The 24,611-nt window shown below is 45.4% G+C and overlaps 1 protein-coding gene across 1 annotated transcript; it reads right to left on the bottom strand.

Annotated features, from left to right (window-relative positions):
* Positions 1 to 672: 672 nt before the first annotated feature.
* Positions 673 to 23,624, bottom strand: frmd7 (FERM domain containing 7; the record flags this gene model as incomplete). Its single annotated transcript, XM_084178803.1, has 12 exons — positions 673 to 1,788; positions 19,773 to 19,848; positions 20,132 to 20,200; positions 20,297 to 20,460; positions 20,697 to 20,792; positions 21,052 to 21,199; positions 21,426 to 21,540; positions 21,636 to 21,733; positions 21,900 to 21,978; positions 22,078 to 22,120; positions 22,663 to 22,767; positions 23,484 to 23,624. The coding sequence occupies 12 exons, from the start codon at positions 23,622 to 23,624 to the stop codon at positions 673 to 675; spliced, it is 2,250 nt and encodes a 749-aa protein (XP_084034929.1).
* Positions 23,625 to 24,611: the final 987 nt, after the last annotated feature.

The raw sequence follows: 24,611 nt of genomic DNA, 5'->3' as shown, positions 1-24,611 counted from the left end.
GTATGGTGGACAAATCTACAGTATTACTATTTGTTTCTGTAGTCGGTCCACTTTTCCTGTTGTGTGCAGCTAAGCAGTTCACAGAAATAAGTCCTTATTCTTTCCACAATCCTTGCAGTCTTTGGAACCAATGTCTATGTGCAGAAACCCCATTTTCAAAAGACTGTTTCATTAGGAACATTCCAATAACAGTTGGACTGTTGACAGTGAGGTGACACCAGTACAGTAGCCTATAGGATCCATCCAAATCCATCTGAGATATTAAGACTCAGGGAAGCGGGGCTATTTGTCTTTCATCCGTGTACTCCTCATCTTATGTGCTGCAACAAGGAATTGTTGCAAGTAATTCAATTTGTTAATGTAAAGTCTATTCCCAAAAATGTTATTTGTCTGACAGGGCTTCTTCAAGGCATACTTATAATGAAGTCTGGTCCATCAGTTTGGCGTGTCTTTCATGCCTTCATCTTCAAATATGACCAGTGACCGGAACCATCAGGGCCTGTGGGAATGACTCTGAAGACTTGGGGTGTGGTCACAAAAGCCCTTTTTAGAGATTTATTGGGTCAGGATGACTTCCCATTGTGGCCACAGGCCCACCAAAGAGAATGCGCTTTGTTTGGCTAGGGATAGCAATGGGGTTGTCCCAGTAAGAGTACTAACGCTCTGATTGGCTCATGACCGCTTTGTTGCTGCAGTGCCTTCAGGGTCACTTAAGTTAAAGGAGTCTTCCTCCCCCTCGTCCAGCTGCAGACTACCAGATGAAATGCGCATTCGAGCCAGGGGGCCAGAGCGCACCAGTTTCCCTAGCCCTGGGCAGTAGTATGGGAACATGACGTCTGAGTCACTGAGGCTGATCTCTCCACTCCCTGTCCTGCTCCCGGCCCCCAGCACGCACACAGAGGCGGGCTGTTCAGACATAAGGGACAGGTTAAGAGGGAGGTGTGTTGGGCGTGCAGGCGAGTGTCGTCGTGATAGGTGAGGGTAGTGACCTAGAGGGCGGAACTCTGCTGCTGGGGCGGAGGGCCGGAGGACCTTCATATCAGACTGGCTCCAGGAGCGCTTGGGCAGGCCTGCCTGGTAGCTGGAGTCATCACTGAAGTGGCCTGCCGTCTCTTCTCTGCCAAACTCCCTCCGACCAGCCCCACATCCAGCCAAAGTGGCAGCATACAGCCCCGGAGCAATGGCCATGCCTGGAGGCCCGTTGTAGCGATGACGCTGGCGCCGCAGACAGGGAGACAATGAGGAGGGGCTGGAGAAACTGGAGGAGCGGATGAAGTCGTCTAGCAGGGCGGCCTGGGGAGCGGGCCGGGGTGCGTAGTGGGACAGAGGCAGTGGGGCTGGAGCGTGGTCCAAGGAGAAAGAGGAGCAGCCAGACATATAGGCCTGAGCAGAGAGGGGCAGGACGGGGTGCAGCTCCAGGCAGGGGTAGGGGTAAAGGTGGGCGTGAGGGCTGGGGTAGAGCAGGACCAGCTGCTGTGTATTGGCCAGCAGTCGGCCCCTCTGAGGCCCCTCAGCCACTCTGCTGCTGCGGTTGAAGCTCTGTCTGGCTCTGAGGGTGGCCCCCTCACTGTGGCCCCGCAGCCCCTTGGGCCCCTGTAGCGCTGTGGGCCCTGGCTCAGCCCCAGAGAAGGAAGAGGAGCGGGACTGGGCGAATGCAGAGGTGTGGGCAGAGTGGGGCTGGAGGCCCTCCAGATCCATAGTGGTGAACAGCACCTCCACAGCAGACTGACTGCGCTTCCCACCCGGGGCACAGCCGGCATGGGGGAACCCACAGGTCTGCTCATACACCTGGAACACACACACCCTGATATCACTGACAGCAGGGGTGCAACTTTCACCATTGTACATGACCCCCCACCCCACACACATTCTGAAATAGCATTTTTGTTTTATCATTGCTCTCTGATACAAAATGCGACACCGGTGTGCTTTAGGACCATGCAGACGCCTTAGAGCGTTGGGTAGGCTATTTTCCGGTTTCAGCCGGCTGCTCTGTGGACAGGCTGTGTGAAGGCAAAGCTTCTGAAAGGCTGCCGTATAGGACCAGCACGGAGAGATAACAGAGGCAGCTGCTGTCTGTTGCGCTTTTTCTCAGAGTTTTATAAGCAAGCAGAACAGAAACTGGCTACTCTTTAGTTGACTGATCTAGCTGGCAAGGTATTTATTCCCAGTGCTGAGCTAGTGCTGTAACTGACATGTTACGTTAGCTAATGTTTCATCCCCTCTCGACTGAAGTTAATGAATTACTATTATTATTATATTATTATTATTATTAATTACTAGCAGCTAGTTAGCTAGCTAGTAGCTACCACAGCCAGTTCAGCTCTAGCTAGCCTCTAACTATCTGTCAGGTAGCAGTATTTAACAGCTGTTGTGTGTATGGAAATGTTTTGTAGCCTTTGTTTTGTCCCGTTTCAACAGAAGTCAATTTGATGATGTACCATTAGCTACAGCTAGCCAAAAGTTGGCTAACGTTAGCTAGCTTGCTAGCACACTAACTTTTACTATTATTTTTGCCTCAATCACATTACACCTGAATCAAATGATGAAACCAGCCAAATGATTGAAGACCAATATTCTGATGTTTTTTCAGCGCAATATGAGTTTTTATTAGTCAGTATAGCAATGTAACGTTGTTGATCTGTCAGTGTCCCTAGCTAATTCCCTACTTTTCACACTGACACGGTATAAACAGCTCTACAGGCTTCACTGTCATGGTGCACAGTCAGTACACAACACTATGGTGACAAGTGTCCCTGCAGGGTCAGACAGCCAGGGAAGACCAGTCTACGGAGCTCAAATGAATTTTGCAGTATATTATAACAATCAGGGAATGGATACAAAGTTCCATCTTGAGTTGATGGGTAGGCTACAGTCTGAGATCTGGAAATAATGGTTATTTCAATGATTGAACCATTGATTATTTTAATGGATAATATAATGTATAAATGTACACCAAGGTAATTCTTTGTCATGCCTCATCTGAGCAGGATCAGATGGTGATGGTCTCATCAGGGTCAGGCAGCCAGGGAAGACAGTTGACTTTATTATCACTTTATTCTCTCTGTGCAGCAAACACTGGACAAGCAAAAAGCTTCAAAGATTGAAACTATTTTAAGGCAGTCTGACAAACCTCTAAAGTTGATTTCCAAACTGTATCAAGGGTTGATAGAGGCTTTTCCCAATGACACACAACATGTAAAACAATGTGAGGAAGACCTGGGAGATGATGATGAATGGATACAGATATGTTAGAATGCCAAGTCATGTTCATATAATCTCAGACATAAATTACTGCAGTTTAAGACCATCCATAGAATGCACTATATGCCAGTGAAACTGAATATCATGCACTCAGAAATGTAATTATTCTGCTGGAGGTGTAAAACACAAAAGGGGACATATTTGCATATGTTATGGTCTTCTGAATTCTGGCAAAGAGCATGACTTTTATCTCAGCATGTCTACAGATTCTGCCTTCTCCCTGTTTTTGTTTGCTTGGAAATGTTGATACTGGAGACTGTTATCAGAAGAAACTGTGTAACCCAGCATTTATAGCGGCTAAGAAATGCGTTGCCATTAATTGGAAGGATAATTATCCTCCCTCAATGGATGGAAAAAATGTCACGTTATGTATCACTAGATTTGATTTATTACAAGATTAAGGGTATACTGTGCAACTTTCATATGGTCTGAATGCCTTTTATGGAATACTGTATGACAAAAGGAGTCTGTATTGAAAACATGCCCACGTCAGAGGAGATACCTATTTAGGCAATCTCTAGCTGCTGGGCTGCTCAGTCCTGGCCCTGGGGGTCTGACATGTTGGTTGTCACTCTGGCCTTGGCCTAACACACCTGAAACCAGTGTAGTGTTCGAGACCACCTAAAGCGAGACCGATTCAAGACCAAGACCGGAGCAAATTGAGTCCGAGTCAAGACCAAGACTGTAGAGGGAGTGAGACCGAGTCAAGACCGAGACCGGGAGGTGGACAAGGGATCCAAGACTGAGTCAAGACCGAGACCAGAAAAATGTGAATCCAATTCAAGACCATGATTGTAATTTTGTCAAATCACCACCAAAATAAGAGTTTGAAATGTCCTGTATTTCTGTGTTCATATTTCAGAACAACATGGATTCTTTAGACATTTAGAATAGTGAAAAAATGCATAATGAGGCAAAATAGAGCCACTCTACAAATGATCACTAACCCAAACACAGTGGGGAACAATGGGCCTTCTACGCCTTCAGAGAAGGGCTAAGGATTTATAAAATAATGATTATAATAATAATGTTAATTATATTATTATTTTCAATGATGTTCTGATTTAATCTCTTAGTTTTTTGTTGGAAAGGAAAGGGTTGACGCTGAAGAGAAAACAAATATTTTCATATACACCCCCAGGAAGAATATGACATTTAAAAAAACAAATCTGACAAGCGACCACTTAGATATGGTCATTTTCACATTTTCATACATTCTTAGAATGTTTGGGAATTAAATATACTAAGGCATTTGGGGAAATTCTATAGCAAAATAGAGTGGGAAAGCGGCTGTGCATTTGGACAATTAATAGACACTGCAGTAAATAAAACAGAATAAAAACATCTGTCTTGTCCAGGACCGTAGTCTATGCAGACCGGTGCGCTACAGCCAATCAGAGCTACAGTAGGTCTTTATACAAACAAGCCATTTGCCACACGGGCCTGCCACCATTCACTTTGAACTGGACTGTGTTTACAGGCAGTTGCAACAGCGCGACTTTATATTATTAGAAAGCATTCGCCAAAAGCCACAAAATACACCTGAATGGATTTTTGAAAATATGTAAACACCATGGGAGTCCTCTTACATTTGGGAACTTTACAGTCCTATTGATCAAACAACCATGAAAAGGTAGGCTCTCTCTCCCTCAGTTATGCACATCAACAACAACAAGATCAACAACTAATGCTAGCCAGAGCAAGATGAGCTAAAATCTAACAAAGGAACATTAGGGTGTTCTCTCATGTGTCTGGAAGTAGCTTGCTAGTATGCTAGCCAACTTTAGCCAGTTAGCTTGGGTGCTTGGTTGGGACAAGCATGCATTGGCAGGCAAGCTGCAGAAGGACGAGGAGGCTACAATTCCCCATTGTTTATCAGTGCAATTTTGACAGCCAACTAGCTGAAAATGTTTGAGAGGGTTTATGTTCACTCTGACCATTTTACCTGCCGTAGCAGTGCTGGTTAGGCTGTTTATCAAATCAAATTGTATTTGTCACATGCACGTGTTTAGCAGATGTTATTGCGGGTGTAGCAAAATGCTTGTGCTTCTAGCTCCGACAGTGCAGTAATATCTAACAAGTAATATCTACAATTTCACAACATATACAGTGGGGGGAAAAAGTATTTAGTCAGCCACCAATTGTGCAAGTTCTCCCACTTAAAAAGATGAGAGAGGCCTGTAATTTTCATCATAGGTACACGTCAACTATGACAGACAAAATGAGATTTTTTTTCTCCAGAAGATCACATTGTAGGATTTTTAATGAATTTATTTGCAAATGATGGTGGAAAATAAGTATTTGGTCAATAACAAAAGTTTCTCAATACTTTGTTATATACCCTTTGTTGGCAATGACACAGGTCAAACGTTTTCTGTAAGTCTTCACAAGGTTTTCACACACTGTTGCTGGTATTTTGGCCCATTCCTCCATGCAGATCTCCTCTAGAGCAGTGATGTTTTGGGGCTGTCGCTGGGCAACACGGACTTTCAACACCCTCCAAAGATTTTCTATGGGGTTGAGATCTGGAGACTGTTTAGGCCACTCCAGGACCTTGAAATGCTTCTTACGAAGCCACTCCTTCGTTGCCCGGGCGGTGTGTTTGGGATCATTGTCATGCTGAAAGACCCAGCCACGTTTCATCTTCAATGCCCTTGCTGATGGAAGGAGGTTTTCACTCAAAATCTCACAATACATGGCCCCATTCATTCTTTCCTTTACACGGATCAGTCGTCCTGGTCCCTTTGCAGAAAAACAGCCCCAAAGCATGATGTTTCCACCCCCATGCTTCACAGTAGGTATGGTGTTCTTTGGATGCAACTCAGCATTCTTTGTCCTCCAAACATGACGAGTTGAGTTTTTACCAAAAAGTTATATTTTGGTTTCATCTGACCATATGACATTATCCCAATCCTCTTCTGGATCATCCAAATGCACTCTAGCAAACTTCAGACGGGCCTGGACATGTACTGACTTAAGCAGGGGGACACGTCTGGCACTGCAGGATTTGAGTCCCTGGCGGCGTAGTGTGTTACTGATGGTAGGCTTTGTTACTTTGGTACCAGCTCTCTGCAGGTCATTCACTAGGTCCCCCCGTGTGGTTCTGGGATTTTTGCTCACCGTTCTTGTGATAATTTTGACCCCACGGGGTGAGATCTTGCGTGGAGCCCCAGATCGAGGGAGATTATCAGTGGTCTTGTATGTCTTCCATTTCCTAATAATTGTTCCCACAGTTGATTTCTTTAAACCAAGCTGCTTACCTATTGCAGATTCAGTCTTCCCAGCCTGGTGCAGGTCTACAATTTTGTTTCTGGTGTCCTTTGACAGCTCTTTGGTCTTGGCCATAGTGGAGTTTGGAGTGTGACTGTTTGAGGTTGTGGACAGGTGTCTTTTATACTGATAACAAGTTCAAACAGGTGCCATTAATACAGGTTGCACAATTGGTGGCTGACTAAATACTTTTTTCCCCCACTGTACCCAATACACACAAATCTAAGTAAGGAATGGAATTTAAGAATACATACAGTGGGGAGAACAAGTATTTGATACACTGCCGAATTTGCAGGTTTTCCTACTTACAAAGCATGTAGAGGTCTGTAATTTTTATCAACCGTGAGAGACGGATCAACCAGAAAATCACATTGTATGATTTTTAAGTAATTAATTTGCATTTTATTGCATGACATAAGTATTTGATCACCTACCAACCAGTAAGTGGTCTAAGGCACTGCATCGCAGTGCTAGCTGTGCCACTAGAGATCCTGGTTCGAATCCAGGCTCTGTCGTAGCCGGCCGCGACCGGGAGACCCATGGGGCGGCGTGCAATTGGCCCAGCGTCGTCCAGGGTAGGGGAGGGAATGGCCGGCAGGGATGTAGCTCAGTTGATAGAGCATGGCGTTTGCAATGCCAGGGTTGTGGGTTCGATTCCCACAGGGGGTATGAAAAAATAAATAATGTATGCACTAACTGTAAGTCGCTCTGGATAAGAGCGTCTGCTAAATGACTAAAATGTTAAATGTTAAAATGTTAAGAATTCCGGCTCTCACAGACCTGTTAGTTTTTCTTTAAGAAGCCCTCCTGTTCTCCACTCATTACCTGTATTAACTGCACCTGTTTGAACTCGTTACCTGTATAAAAGACACCTGTCCACACACTCAATCAAACAGACTCCAACCTCTCCACAATGGCCAAGACCAGAGAGCTGTGTAAGGACATCAGGGATAAAACTGTAGACCTGCACAAGGCTGGGATGGGCTACAGGACAATAGGCAAGCAGCTTGGTGAGAAGGCAACAATTGTTGGCGCAATAATTAGAAAATGGAAGAAGTTCAAGATGACGGTCAATCACCCTCGGTATGGGGCTCCATGCAAGTCTCACCTGTGGGGCATCAATGATCATGAGGAAGGTGAGGGATCAGCCCAGAACTACACGGCAGGACTTGGTCAATGACCTGAAGAGAGCTGGGACCACAGTCTCAAAGAAAACCATTAGTAACACACTACGCCGTCATGGATTAAAATCCTGCAGCGCACGCAAGGTCCCCCTGCTCAAGCCAGCGCATGTCCAGGCTCGTCTGAAGTTTGCCAATGACCATCTGGATGATCCAGAGGAGGAATGGGAGAAGGTCATGTGGTCTGATGAGACAAAAATATAGCTTTTTGGTCTAAACTCCACTCACCGTGTTTGGAGGAAGAAGAAGGATGAGTACAACCCCAAGAACACCATCCCAACCGTGAAGCATGGAGGTGGAAACATCATTCTTTGGGGATGCTTTTCTGCAAAGGGGACAGGACGACTGTACCGTATTGAGGGGAGGATGGATGGGGCCATGTATCGCGAGATCTTGGCCAACAACCTCCTTCCCTCAGTAAGAGCATTAAAGATGGGTCGTGGCTGGGTCTTCCAGCATGACAACGACCCGAAACACACAGCCAGGGCAACTAAGGAGTGGCTCCGTAAGAAGCATCTCAAGGTCCTGGAGTGGCCTAGCCAGTCTCCAGACCTGAACCCAATAGAAAATCTTTGGAGGGAGCTGAAAGTCCGTATTGCCCAGCGACAGCCCCGAAACCTGAAGGATCTGGAGAAGGTCTGTATGGAGGAGTGGGCCAAAATCCCTGCTGCAGTGTGTGCAAACCTGGTCAAGACCTACAGGAAACGTATGATCTCTGTAATTGCAAACAAAGGTTTCTGTACCAAATATTAAGTTCTGCTTTTCTGATGTATCAAATACTTATGTCATGCAATAAAATGCAAATTAATTACTTAAAAATCATACAATGTGATTTTCTGGATTTTTGTTTTAGATTCCGTCTCTCACAGTTGAAGTGTACCTATGATAAAAAATTACAGACCTCTACATGCTTTGTAAGTAGGAAAACCTGCAAAATCGGCAGTGTATCAAATACTTGTTCTCCCCACTGTATATGGACAAGCAATGACAGAGCGGCATGGACTAAGATACAGTAGAATATTATAGAATACAGTATATACATATGAGATGAGTAATGCAAGATATGTAAACGTTATTAAAGCGACTAGTGTTCCATTTCTTAAAGTGGCCAGTGATTTCAATAGGCAGCAGCAGCCACTCATTTGCTAGTGATGGCTATTTAACAGTCTGATGGCCTTGAGATCGAAGCTGTTTTTCATTCTCTCTGTCCCAGCTTTGATGCACCTGTACTGACCTCGCCTTCTGGATGATAGCGGGGTGAACAGGCAGTGGCTCGGGTGGTTGATGTGCTTGATTATCTTTTTGGCCTTCCTGTGACATCGGGTGCTGTAGGTGTCCTGGAGGGCGGGTCGTTTTCCCCCGGTAATGCGTTCGGCCGTCCGTACCACCCTCTGGAGAGCCCTGCGGTTGTGGGTGGTGCAGTTGCTGTACCAGGCGGTGATACAGCCCGACAGGGTGCTCTCAATTGTGCATCTGTAAAGGTTTGTGAATGTTTTAGGTGCCAAGCCAAATTTCTTCAGCCTCCTGAGGTTGAAGAGGCTCTGTTGCGCCTTCTTCACCACACTGTCTGCGTGGGTGGACCATTTCAGTTTGTCAGTGATGTGTACGCCAAGGAACTTGAAGCTCTCCACCTTCTCTACTGCGGTCCCGTCGAGTCCACGTTCAGCTCCTTTGTTTTGCTGATGTTGAGTGAGAGGTTATTTTCCTGGCACCACACTCCCAGAGCTGTTTATATGCTATCTAGAGCATTCTTGACTAACTATTAGTTTTTTTGCCTACGTTTACTGACACCATTCATATTAAGTAGGTGTTGCGCGTTCGTAAATTCATCAGTTGTTCAGCGCTCTGGCACACTCAGACGAGAGTGCTCTGAAGTCGGAATAGATAGCTAGAGATAGCTAGAGTGAATTTGCGAATGCAAGAGATATGCTAACTGTATAACAGTCATTCAAGTTATTGCTAGCTAACCAAATGACACCTGCATCTCTAGCTGTGTATTGCCACCGAAAAATGGGTCTCTCAGTCGCGGCCGGCTGCGACACAGCCAGGGATCGAACCCGGGTCTGTAGTGATGCCTCAAGCACTGCGATGCAGTGCCTTAGACCGCTGCACCACTCAGGAGGCCCGTAACTGGTGTATTTTAACACCAATAAACCCATCCGTTTGAAAATAAATTTAGTATACAGTTGAAGTCAGAAGTTTACATACACTTAGGTTGGAGTCATTAAAACTCGTTTTTCAACCACTCCACACATTTCGTGTTAACAAACTATAGTTTTGGCAAGTCGGTTAGGACATCTACTTTGTAATTTTTCCAACAATTGTTTCCAGACAGATTATTTCACTTATAATTCACTGTATCACAATTCCAGTGGGTCAGAAGTTTACATACACTAAGTTGACTGTGCCGTTAAACAGCTTGGAAAATTCCAGAAAATGATGTCATGGCTTTAGAAGCTTCTGATAGGCTAATTGACATCATTTTAGTCAATTGGAGGTGTATCTGTGGATGGATTTCAAGGCCTACCTTCAGTGCCTCTTTGCTTGACATCATGGGAAAATCAAAAGAAATTAGCCAAGACCTCAGAATTTTTTTTGTAGACCTCCACAAATCTGGTTCATCCTTGAGAGCAATTTCCAAATGCCTGAAGGTACCACGTTCATCTGTACAAACAATAGTACGCAAGTATAAACACCATGGTACCCCGCAGCCGTCATACTGCTCAGGAAGGAGACACGTTCTGTCTCCTAGAGATGAACGAACTTTGGTGCGAAAAGTGCAAATCAATCCCAGAACAACAGCAAAGGACCTTGTGAAGATGCTGGAGGAAACAGGTAGAAAAGTATCTATATCCACAGTAAAACGAGTCCTATATCGACATAACCTGAAAGGCCGCTCAGCAAGGAAGAAGCCACTGCTCCAAAACCGCCTTAAAAAAGCCAGACTACGGTTTGCACCTGCACATGGGGACAAAGATCGTACTTTTTGGAGAAATGTCCTCTGGTCTGATGAAACAAAACTAGAACTGTTTGGCCATAATGACCATCGTTATGTTTGGAGGAAAAAGGGGGACGCTTGCAAGCCGAAAAACACCATCCCAACCGTGAAGCATGGGGGTGGCAGCATCATGCTGTGGGGGTGCTTTGCTGCAGGAGGGACTGGTGCACTTCACAAAATAGATGGCATCATGAGGAAGGAAAATTGTGTGGATATATTGAAGCAAAATCTCAAGACATCAGTCAGGAAGTTAAAGCTTGGTCGCAAATGATTCTTCCAAATGGACAATGACCCCAAGCATACTTCCAAAGTTGTGGCAAAATGGCTTAAGGACAACAAAGTCAAGGTATTGGAGTGGCCATCACAAAGCCCTGACCTCAACCCTATAGAAAAGTTGTGGGCAGAACTGAAAAAGCGTGTGCGATCAAGGAGGCCTACAAACCTGACTCAGTTACACCAGCTCTGTCAGGAGGAATGGGCCAAAATTCATCCAACTTATTGTGGGAAGCTTGTGGAAGGCTACCCGAAACGTTTGACCCAAGTTAAACAATTTAAAGGCAATGCTATCAAATACTAATTGAGTGTATGTAAACTTCTGACCCACTGGGAATGTGAAAAGCTGAAATAAATCATTCTCTCTACTATTATTCTGACATTTCACGTTCTTAAAATAAAGTGGTGAGCCTAACTGACCTAAGACAGGGAATTTTTACTAAGATTAAATGTCAGGAATTGTGAAAAACTGAGTTTAAATGTATTTGGCTAAGGTGTATGTAAACTTCCGACTTCAACTGTACAAATGACCTCAATTACCTCGACTAACCCGTACCTCCGCGCATTTCACGGTAAGGTCTACACCTGTTGTATTTGGCTCATGTGACAAATACAATTTGATTTGATTTATTAAATATGTTTAAGTGATTGATAATACTGAACTAGATCAATGATAATTCAATAATCAATATTATGTCGCAACTTTAAGCAATAGACTAACAAATGAACAACTCTTACAAATAAAGTATAAAGGGAAAGGTTTGGAAAACAAAAGTTTAATAAAAACACATAAACACCTACGCATTAACACACAGAAACAGTACACCCTCCATATAATTCAGATCATAGGCTTAGTAGTACTGTAGAGCTCTTTTTACTTGCACACAATATAGCCGACTTCAACTGTACATGTAGGTAGGGATAAAGTCACTATGCATAGATAATAAACAGCGAGTAGCTGCAGGGTAAAAAAGGGGGTCAATGCAAATAGTCCAGGTAGCCATTTGACTAACTGTTTAGCAGTCTTATGGCTTGAGTAGAAGCTGTTAAGGAGCCTTTTGAACTTAGACTTGGAGCTCCGGTACCGCTTGCCGTGCGGTAGCAGAGAGAACAGTCTATGACTTGGGTGGCTGGAGTCTTTAACAATTTTTAGGGCCTTCCTCTGACACCGCCTGGTATAGAGGTCCTGGATGGCAGGAAGCTTGGCTCCAGTGATGTACTGGGCCGTACGCACTACCCTCTGTAGCGCCTTGCGATCCGATGCCGAGCAGTTGCCATACTAGGCGGGGATGCAACCAGTCAGGATGAACTTTTTGAGGATCTGAGGACCCATGCAAATCTTTTCAGTTTCCTGAGCGGGAATAGGCATTGTCGTGCCCTCTTCACGACTGTTCTGGTGTGTTTGGACTATGATAGTTTGTTGGTGATGTGGACACCAAGGAACTTGAAGCTTGAAGCTCTCGACCCGCTCCACTACAGCCCCGTCGATGTGAATGGGGGCATGCTCGGCCCTCCTTTTCCTGTAGTCCATGATCAGCTCCTTTGTCTTGCTCACGTTGAGGGAGAGGTTTTTGTCCTGGCACCACACTGCCAGGTCTCTGACCTCCTCCCTATAGGCTGTCTCATCGTTGTCGGTGATCAGGCCTCCCACCGTCGGCAAACTTAATGATGGTGTTGGAGTCGTGCCTGGCCACGCAGTTGTGGGTGAATAGGGAGTACAGGAGGGGACTAAGCACGCACCCCTGAGCGGCCCCCGTGTTGAGGATCAGCATGGCAGATGTGTTGTTGCAGATGTGTTGTTGGTCCTCTGTAGCTCAGCTGGTAGAGCACGGCGCTTGTAACGCCAAGGTAGTGGGTTCGATCCCCGGGACCACCCATACACAAAAATGTATGCACGCATGACTGTAAGTCGCTTTGGATAAAAGTGTCTGCTAAATGGCATATTATTATTATTACCACCTGGGGGCGGCCCATCAGGAAGCCCAGGGTTTCTGGGATAATGGTGTTGATGTGAGCCATGACCAGCCTTTCAAAGCACTTCATGGCTACAGACGTGAGAGCTACGGGTCGGTAGTCATTTAGGCAGGTTACCTTAGTGTTCTTCGGCACAGGGACTATGGTGGTCTGCTTGAAACATGTTGGTATTACAGACTCGGTCAGGGAGAGGTTGAAAATGTCAGTGAAGACACTTGCCAGTTGGTCAGCGCATGCTCTGTCTGGCCCTGCGGCCTTGTGAATGTTGACCTGTTTAAAGGTCTTACTCACATCGCCTACAGAGAGCGTGATCACACAGTCATCCGGAACAGCTGGTGCTCTCATGCATGCGTCAGTGTTGCTTGCCTCGAAGTGCACATAGAAGTAATTTAGCTCGTCTGGTAGGCTTGTGTCACTGGGCAGCTCATGGCTGGGCTTTCCTTTGTAATCCGTAATAGTTTGCAAGCCCTGCTACATCCGATGAGTGTCAGAGCCGTTGTAGTATGATTCAATCTTAGTCCTGTATTGACGCGTTGCTTGTTTGATGGTTCGTCGGAGGGCATAGCGGGATTTCTTATAAGCGTCCGGATTAGTGTCCCGCTCCTTAAAAGCGGCAGCTCTAGACTTCAGCTCAGTGCGGATGTTGCCTGTTATCCATGGCTTCTGGTTGGGATATGTACGTACGGTCACTGTGGGGACGACATCATCGATGCACTTATTGATGAAGCTTGGGACTGATGTGGTATACTCCTCAATGCCATTGGATGAATCCCGGAACATATTCCAGTCTGTGCTAGCAAAACAGTCCTGTAGCTTAGCATCTGTGTCATCTGACCACTTCTGTATTGAGCGTGTCACTGGTACTTCCGGCTTTGTTTTTGCTTGTAAGGAGGTATCAGGTGGATAGAATTATGGTCAGATTTGCCAAATGGAGGGCGAGGGAGAGATTTGTACGCGTCTCTGTGTGTGGAGTAAAGGTGGTCTAGAGTTTTTTCTCTGGTTGCACATGTGACATTCTGGTAGAAATTAGGTAAAATGAATTTAAATTTTCCTGCATTAAAGTCCCCGGCCACTAGGAGCGCCGTTTCTGGATGAGTATTTTCTTGTTTGTTTATGGCCTTATACAGCTCATTGAGTGCGGTCTTAGTGCCAGCATCGGTTTGTGGTGGTAAATAGACAGCTACAAAAAATATAGATGAAAACTCTCTTGGTAAATTGTTTGGTCTACAACTTATCTCGAGGTACTCTACCTCAGGCGAGCAAATCCTCGAGACTTCCTTAATATTAGAGATCACGCACCAGCTGTTATTGACAAATAGACACAGACCACCACCCCTTGTCTTACCGGAGGTAGCTGTTCTGTCTTGGCAATGCTAGGAAAACCCAGCCAACTGTATATTATCCATGTCGTCGTTCAGCCACGCCTCGGTGAAATATAAGATATTACCGTTTTTAATGTCCCATTGGTAGGATAGTCTCGAATGGAGCTCATCCAGTTTATTCTCCAATGATTGTATGTTGGCCAATAGGAAGGATGCTAGAGGCGGGTTACCCACTCGCCGACGAATTCTCACAAGGCACCCGGATCTGCGCCCCCTGTATCGGCGTCTTCTCTTCATGTGAATGACAGGGATTTGGGCCAGGCCGCGAGCAGCAGTAAATCCTTCGCATCCAACTCATTAAATAAAAAATATTTGTCTGGTTCGAGGTGAGTAATCGCTGTACTGATATCTAGAAGCTCTTTTCGGTCATAAGAGACGGTGGCAGAAACAGTATGTTCAAAATAAGTTACAAACAACGCGAAAAAACACACAAAGTATCACAATTGGTTAGGAACCCATAAAATGGCAGCCATCCCCTCCGGCACCATTAGCCAACACGACCAGCTAACTGTACTGTAGTAGCTAAATACAATATACTTATGCTAGCTAGCCAACGTTTAATTATTGCTGCGTTATGAAAGGAACTAGACACGGACACGAATGATCTGTTTAGTGTGTTAACACACTATTGGTAGTCTGTTGTAACCAAGTATTGGTGCTAAACTGTGTGTTATTGGATGCTAGCATGCTAGTTAGCTATGGTGTCATAGTTAGGCATCGTGGGCTATTGTGGGTAGTTACTGTAGGTTGGCATTGTCTTCGGTGTAGCACGAAGCTAGCTAGCTAGCCGTTTTTTCGAACAGAGTCAACACAGTAGCCATTGTGTGCTGTACTGTGGCAGCTAAATACAATATTTTTTTTTTTTTTTTTTTTTTTTTTATACAATATATTTGTGCTAAGCTAGCCAACGTTTAATTATTGCTGCGTTATGAAAGGAACTAGACACGGACACGAATTATCTGCTTAGTGTGTTAACACACTATTGGTGGTTTGTTGTGACCAAGTGTTGGTGCTAAACTGTGTGTTATTGGATGCTAGCATGCTAGTTAGCTATGGTGTCATAGTTAGCTAGCTGAATAAAGTGGGTTGAGTCTACTCCTTTAAACATTGAACCGCTGTGGTTCACAACAATTCTGATTTCTAAAGGTGGAAGTTGGGAGAGTTTTTTGCTCGGGTGGTTCAGTGAAACAATTATAGTTTCTGAGGTGGAAGTTTTGGTGAGGGAGGCCCTGCTCTCTCCTCTTCCAGATGTTTAGTTCATTTCATTCCGATCTCCTCTGCATTATTGTAGCCATTTGCTACAGCCTGTCAACTATGCCTCTGCCTATCCCTGTTCTCTCCTCTCTGCACAGGCTACACAAACGCCTCACACCGCGTGGCTGCTGCCTCTCTAACCTGGTGGTCCCTGCACGCACCCCACACCTGGAGTTCCAGGTCTCAGGCAGCCTCTGGAACTGCCGTTCTGCTGCCAACAAAGCTGACTTCATCCCAGCCTATGCTAACCTCCAGTCCCTCGACTTCCTGGCGCTGACGGAAACATGGATTACCACTGAAAACACTGCTACTCCTACTGCTCTCTCCTCGTCTGACCATGTGTTCTCGCATACCCCGAGAGCATCTGGTCAGAGGGGTGGTGGCACAGGAATCCTCATCTCTCCCAAGTGGACATTCTCAAATTTTCCCCTAACCCACCTGTCTATCTCCTCATTTGAATTCCATGCTGTCACAGTCACTAGCCCATTTAAGCTTAATATCCTTGTCATCTATCGCCCTCCAGGTTCCCTTGGAGAGTTCATCAATGAGCTTGACGCCTTGATAAGTTCCTTTCCTGAGGATGGCTCACCCCTCACAGTTTTGGGGGATTTCAACCTCCCTATGTCCACATTTGACTCATTTCTCTCTGCCTCCTTCTTTCCACTCCTCTCCTCTTTTGACCTCACCCTCTCACCGTCCCCCCCTACTCACAAGGCAGGCAATACGCTTGACCTCATCTTTACTAGATGCTGCTCTTCTACTAATCTCACTGCAACTCCCCTCCATGTCTCCGACCACTACTTTGTTTCCTTTTCTCTCTCGCTCTCCTCCAACACTACTCACTCTGCCCCTACACAGATGGTAATGCGCCGCCGCAACCTTCGCTCTCTCTCTCCCACTACTCTCTCCTCTTCCATCCTATCATCTCTTCCCTCTGCTCAATCCTTCTCCCTCCAATCTCCTGATTCTGCCTCCTCAACCCTCCTCTCCTCCCTTTCTGCATCCTTTGACTCTCTGTGTCCCCTATCCTCCCGGCCGGCTCGGTCCTCCCCTCCAGCTCCGTGGCTCGATGACTCATTGCGAGCTCATAGAACAGAGCTCCGGGCAGCGGAGCGGAAATGGAAGAAAACTAAACTCCCTGCCGACCTGGCATCTTTTCACTCCCTCCTCTCTACATTCTCTTCATCTGTTTCTGCTGCTAAGGCCACTTTCTACCACTCTAAATTCCAAGCATCTGCCTCTAACCCTAGGAAGCTCTTTGCCACATTTTCCTCCCTCCTGAATCCTCCCCCCCCCCCCCCCCCCCCCCTCCTCTCTCTCTGTGGATGACTTCGTCAACCACTTTGAAAAGAAGGTTGACGACATCCGATCCTCGTTTGTTAAGTCTAATGACACTGCTGGTCCTACTCACACTGCCCTACCCTATGCTTTGACTTCTTTCTCCCCTCTCTCTCCAGATAAAATCCTGCGACTTGTGACTGCAGGCCGCCCAACAACCTGCCCGCTTGACCCCATCCCCTCCTCTCTTCTCCAGACCATCTCCGGTGACCTTCTCCCCTACCTCACCTCGCTGATCAACTCATCCTTGACCGCTGGCCATGTCCCTTCCGTCTTCAAGAGAGCGAGAGTTGCTCCCCTTCTCAAAAAACCACCAACACTCGATCCCACTGATGTCAACAACTACAGACCAGTATCCCTTCTTTCTTTTCTTTCCAAAACTATTGAGCGTGCCGTCTTTAGCCAACTCTCTTGCTATCTCTCTCAGAATGACCTTCTTGATCCAAACCAGTCAGGTTTCAGGACTGGTCATTCAACTGAGACTGCTCTTCTCTGTGTCACGGAGGCTCTCCGCACTGCTAAAGCTAACTCTCTCTCCTCTGCTCTTGTCCTTCTAGACCTGTCTGCTGCCTTTGATACTGTGAACCATCAGATCCTCCTCTCCACCCTCTCCGAGCTGGGCATCTCCGGCGCGGCTCACTCCTGGATTGCGTCCTACCTGACCGGTCGCTCCTACCAAGTGGTGTGGCGAGAAGCTGTCTCCGCACCACGTGCTCTCACCACTGGTGTCCCCCAGGGCTCAGTTCTAGGCCCTCTCCTTTTCTCCCTATACACCAAGTCACTTGGCTCTGTCATATCCTCACATGGCCTCTCCTATCATTGCTACGCTGACGATACACAACTAATCTTCTCCTTTCCCCCTTCTGATAACCAGGTGGCGAATCGCATCTCTGCATGTCTGGCAGACATATCAGTATGGATGACGGATCACCACCTCAAGCTGAACCCTGGCAAGACGGAGCTGCTCTTCCTCCCGGGGAAGGACTGCCCGTTCCATGATCTCGCCATCACGGTTGACAACTCCGTTGTGTCCTCCTCCCAGAGTGCGAAGAGCCTTGGCGTGACCCTGGACAACACCCTGTCGTTCTCCGCTAACATCAAGGCGGTGACCCGCTCCTGCAGGTTCATGCTCTACAACATTCGGAGAGTACGACCCTGCCTTACACAGGAAGCGGCACAGGTCCTAATCCAGGCACTTGTCATCTCCCGTCTGGATTACTGCAACTCGCTGTTGGCTGGCCTCCCTGCCTGTGCCATTAAACCCCTACAACTCATCCAGAACGCCGCAGCCCGTCTGGTGTTCAACCTTCCCAAGTTCTCTCACGTCACCCCCCTCCTCCGCACACTCCACTGGCTTCCAGTTGAAGCTCGCATCCGTTACAAGACCATGGTGCTTGCCTATGGAGCAGTGAGCTCTGATCAGTCCCTACACCCAAACGAGGGCATTGCGTTCATCCACCTCTGGCCTGCTGGCTCCCCTTCCTCTGCGGAAGCATAGTTCCCGCTCAGCCCAGTCAAAGCTGTTCGCTGCTCTGGCACCCCAATGGTGGAACAAGCTCCCTCACGACGCCAGGACAGCGGAGTCACTCACCACCTTCCGGAGACATTTGAAACCCCACCTCTTTAAGGAATACCTGGGATAGGATAAAGTAATCCTTCTACCCCCCCCCCCCCCAAAATTGTAAAGTGGTTATCCCACTGGCTATAGGGTGAATGCACCAATTTGTGAGTCGCTCTGGATAAGAGCGTCTGCTAAATGACGTAAATGTGCCCTTGAGCAAGGCACTTAACCCTAATTGCTCCTGTAAGTCGCTCTGGATAAGAGCGTCTGCTAAATGACTAAAATGTAAAATGTAAATGTAAAATCTCTTACCTAGCTTGATGACTGTGGGCATTATTGCTTACTTTTTGTTGTTCTAAAGGGAGATGGCTAGAAGGTCCATGGACCATATTAGATTGTGTAGAAATGCAGGAAATTAGCTTTAGATGCCCCCAAAAATGGGAGGACCCCCCGCCAAGTTATGTCCCCCCCACTTCTAAAACCAAAATTGCACCCCTGACTGACAGAATAATGTTTACAGAAGCAGAGATGAGGAGTCCTAGGTACACAGTAGGTGTGTGTATTCACTGCACATCAAACGTTAGAGGACAGAATACAGTAGGTTCTGTACTAGCATTACTGTTTAGGCTACGGTAGGCTATGTTTGACAGTCTCAACAATGATTTGGCTCACTTATACTTGGCAGAAGAAGATTGCATTGGCAAGATGGAGAATGCCATTCAGAAGTACAGTACACAGTCAAAGTGCTGTTTGCTTGATGGTACATATAATCATAAATGATTTATTTGGCTGTAGAGTTTGAGGCATGCGGGCCAATTTAAGAGAATGGAGGTGGCGTGTAGTATAACACGATGCAAGAAAATTCAGCTTCAGCAAGAACAGGAGTCCATTTGCATCTTGAGACACAGGAATGCATTTAGAACAGACTGGCACTGAGCCAGAGGTTTAAAACACATACAGGAGAAACTGAACTGTGTGACACCTATTTCTGTAATCTCCATAGAGCATGCCTAAGGATATGTGGTCATATTGCAACCTTACCTCATACTACAAACTTGCCTTGTCAAAACAAACTGACCAAAAAAATGCAGAAGGGAGCCATTGGAATTGACTCACAGGAAATCTCCTATTGCACTTGTGCATCTACAAGTTTGGTTTTGAGAACATGCAAATATGCTAATTGTTTTTTTCACCAGGTCTCAACACCCTTAAAAAAATATATAAACAACAGAAATCAACATACAACAAAGAAATCCATATAACAGAAGGCACTGTACCTGTTTGGAGACATCAGTGAGGAGGTCAGGTGAGGACCTGCACTGCCTGTTGTCATAGTGAGCCTTGTAGAACTTCCTGGAAGGTAGAGGTTTAGAAAGACAAGGGTTTATTGCTTTGCTTAACCATATTCAAGCAATGCAAACCTTTCTTTCACAGTAAGTCTAAGGATATATATATATATTTTTTTTATGTCTCTCTGTGCAAAGACAAGACACAAAGGGGCGGTTTTCCGTACACAGATTAAGCCTAATCCTGGATTTAAAAGCATCTTCAATGGAGATTCTCCATTAAGATTGCTTTTCAGTCCAGAACTAGGCTTAGTCTGTGTTCGGGAAACCTACCCAATAAGTGTCGTCACCTTTCAAAAGGCAGGTTCTTCCTCTCCCCTCTCCTGACACAGTCCAATAGTTGTTTCTGGGTCCTACCACTAGAGAGAGGGGTAGCACAGTTTTATCAAACCCAGTAAACGGTAAAGGCTTTTGACAAATTAATCAATTCCCTGTTCCGTATTTCCTGGTCTGACCTGTATCTGAAGCAGGAGCCTTTACTGTAGAGGAGGGATTTGTGTCGGGACTTGGGCTCCTCAGAGAGACGGAAGAAGGCATGGTACTCTACACACGTCTTCCAGAAGGCCTTACATACATCACGGCTGGCCATGGTTAGCTCTACCGTGTCCTTACGAGAGGGCTGACCACACACACGTACACAAACACACACATTACACACACACACACACACACACACACACAGACACAAACATACAGACACACACACAGATGTAACAGGGGTCATTTCTATGGAAATAATGCAGCATGTTGTTTGAATAAAACCACATGTAACCAACAACAAACAAACACCTGGTAACTGATACAATCCTATTTGACCACTCAGTCACACTTAATGTCTCAAACTAAAACACTCACCATAATCTTAGCGTGGAGTTTTATCAAAAAATGTTTTCTTTTAAAGCTCAGTTTGCGGATTGAGGCCCAGCTGAAAGTGTTTATCTTAGTGTTGCCCTGGGAGAAGAGAGGAACACAGTTAAAGAGTACAAACTGACAAACAGTCCAAATATATACCTCTGTAATAAATACTTCTCTCTTGGTTATGTTGTGTTCTTGGCATATCCGTTTCCAGTGTTTGTCACTCTAAATGAGACATAGTCCACACTGTACAATCCACTGTAATAGCATGTAATAACGTAGTATATTATTCATGCTCTATGCACAAATCCTGTACATCTCATTAAGAGGTCTTTATGATGAGCCCAGCCATTACCTGGAAGACCAACACTCCAGAGTGTGTGATGGCCAGGTTGATCTTGGTGCCCTCTCCATCACTGGCAGCCTGTGGGCGGATCCCATACATATCCAGCTTCCGAGCCACCTCCAGCAGCAGGCTGTCTGCCTCGCCTGGAGTCTGGCCCCTGGAACACGCACAGCACCAGCAACAGCCTACAGTCAACCTAACCATCAACCCCCTGTCACCTCAACACGATGCGACAGTCACCTCACCACCAGAACCATCAGACCTTCACACCTGGTATGCCTGAGTCACTAACTACTTCAGTGAGCAATTTAGGCCCTATTCTGCCCCCACCCAGCTACCAGAGAGCCCCTGGCTTCTGAACCCCGAGCCCGGGAGGTACCTACCTGTGCCTCTTGTGGAAGCGCAGGATCTTCTTGTGGAGGCACTCCTGGTTGGGTACGTACTTCTTGCTCTCTAGATGCTGCAAGTCAAGTTCCTCCTCGTAGTCACCTATCTCTGCTACAAGTGTACGGAAACAGTGGAGACATCACCACAAACACAAGCCACTATTATGATCAACCGTAGTTCAATTGTAATCATGATCATCTACTTACACTGCAGTAAATGTGAGACGAGGAGAGCAGCGCTGTTATCATTGCACGTAAGACTCCCATTGGACAAATCCTGTTTAATCTGCAATGCAAACAGGTACCTGCAAGAGGGAACTTGAATAAGCTTGAATGTGTCTTGAATAAGCATCATGTCTCCGTGTACCAAATAAGTTCCCTTAGTCAAGAGGTCCAAACCATTTGTATAGCTGGGGCAAATGTCAATTGGCACAACCTTTTTCAACAGAAGAACAAGAGAGAGTGACCTACCTGGTCAGTTCTTTCTGCAGCTGCCCTGGGTCTGGGGGGAAGAACTTCACTATGAAGCGGAACATTGGATCTCTGTTGTCTGTAGGAGCGGAACAACATCCTTGATGCTCAGTACGACAGATGACTCAATCCACATAGCAGAATTCACAAGCCTTTGCATGAATGAGCTGCAACTTACTTTTTACTTGCTTGGCCAAGGGCTTTAACAGTTCCAACCACATCTGGGATTAGAAATAAAGATCAGATTAGCATCTACAGCTTGGAGTGACATAATTTAGGGTACCTTCTTTGGTCACACTTTATTTGAAAAGTCCATCTGTAGATGCTCTACAGATGGGGTCATAATATCAACAAATTATCTGTTGATAAGCAACTGCTTGCTAGCGTTAGCGCAGTGACTGGAAGTCTATGGATATCTGCTAGCATGCTAGTTAGCATTGGCTTGCAAAACTACCTCGAACTTCCTTCATACTGGACACCGAGACATAAAAATGGTATCCACATGTTCCTCTGACTCTGGGGAAGTACATAAAGGGCCTCATTGCCAAAACCCTGAAGTATCCCTTTAAGTTTAGGGTTAGGATAAGGTTTAAGGTTAGGGTTAGATTTAGTAGATAGTTAGTTGAAATGTTACTGATAGTCTGTAGACTAGAGCATCTACAGATGGTCTATCCAAATAATGTGTAACCAACTCTTCTTTTCCTCCCTTCGTCAAACCTACATTTGAGTTACAGTACAGTATGTGTTCTAATGAATGACTTACATAACTGCCACACTGGTGACGGAATTCAAGGCCAAAATACTCTTTTTCCAACAGCTTCAGGTGCCCACAAACTTTGTTGTAGAAATCATTTCCAAGGATCCTTTGCTGTAAAGCAATACAAACAGGAAATACTAAAAGTTATACTTTGAAGTGTTTATTTTGCATTTTCTTTACAAAAATAAAAGCGTAGAGTAATTCAGTTTACACAGATCACAACCAGATCTTAATCATGATTTATTTCCCAAACAGTGTGAAGATGAGGAGCTTTGACATGACCTGACCATGCATTTGACTGCAGAATAAAGAAAGAGCCAAATGTTGAGATGTAGGCTGGAACAAATGAAAGCGCTTTATGTTCAATATCCAAAGGGGATGAAGAAATCGGGCCACCTTAGACACTTTAAAACCCTTCCAACTCAAAGCTGCCCTGCAGTCATTCTCATCCCTCTGTACAGAACCACTCAGCAACCTCTTTTTTTTATTAACTTATTGTCCCTTCACTCATGACATAGATGCACAAAATGCCCCACGGTTTGGAAGTAAAAATACTGTATGCGGTCAACAGGGATAATGGGGTTTTAAAAGGAAGGGAGATGCATTGCCAACAGAATACAATTGGAGGAAGAAGAATCCATTTATTTAACTGTAATAATAAAAATGATAACATCTGAATATACTTCTGTTTACAATAAGCGGAGGTATTTGCGTTTACAAATACATAAGGCACCAGTGACTGTCGTTTGACCTGTGTGTAAATTGATGGATACTTGTGACTTCTGGTAAATTGACTGGAATATAGTTATGAAAAATACACTTCTCACCTCAACCTCAAATATCCTCTCACTGTCATCCAAGAAGATGACCCGCAGTTTGAACGTGCCCTCTCTTTGTTTCTTGCGAACAATGACAGCTCTCAGCTCTGGGGTCCGATTCAGCTCGTGTCCACCTTGGCTCTCGGTCATCCTCACCCACTCGTCACGAGCAAACACACTGATACAAAACAGCAGAACTGATGAAATTTAGTCAGGCCCATCTTCCAAACTCTTTCTCAAGGAGTATATATGCTAAAAGCGTTTATGAGTTGTGTCAAAATATGACTGAATAACTCAAATGTAAGTTGGATGGAATCATGGAAACTATTTTGACTCCACTAAAGGTATTCAACAAAATGTTATACCTACCCTTTTCTCTTCTGTGGGTTTCATTATCCCCTCAATAATACATCCTCACCAAAGTCCAAGCAACATCGCGCAAAACCCACTGTGAAGCGGGGTACCATCCTCTCCATCCTTTACACACTAACATCCAGAGGCACAGCTCCAAATAGATGGCTGCACTTTGGAAAAGGTCACGCACGCATTAAATGTGTGTGTGTGTGTGTGTGTGAGTACTGCGGCGATGCAAGGTCATGTGGTCACTGGTAGCATCATCAGGTTCTCTCTGGAAAAAGAAAGATACAGTACCATGCATGGATCGCCACTAGATGTCAGCAAGTGCATGCAACATGACTGCCATGTTCACTCAGGACAGTGAGCTAGCTGGACAGGCCTTTAAAAAAAAATCATCTATTCTACACAATATTTTATTGGAGAGTAACATTTTAAAGAACCTGTTGTATTTTCCATAGGCAGAATGGCTAATGATTGTTTCATAATTCAAATGAGACCATTCACTCGATTGGACCATGTAGGGAGGGACAATGCAAATAAACAAGTTTAGAATGTGAAAATTTTTCTTATGCAAGTCATTGAGACAGAATTCATTACTGTACAGGGCTTTTATACAGTAATTTCACTGATTTCTGTGTTCACCAATGACCATGTTTGAAACAAGTTTAGAATGTTTGAATTCCTAGGGAACTCATACAGCATTCCACAGAAAAGGACATCTGATGTAAATTAGATCATCTCTGAAGAAATCTACAGAAAGCATTTCTTGTAACAAAAATA

This window comes from Coregonus lavaretus (genome assembly GCF_964263955.1).
Source record: "Coregonus lavaretus genome assembly, chromosome: 15".
NCBI classification, from domain to species: Eukaryota; Metazoa; Chordata; class Actinopteri; order Salmoniformes; family Salmonidae; genus Coregonus; species Coregonus lavaretus.
This window is presented reverse-complemented; position numbering and strand designations above follow the sequence as displayed.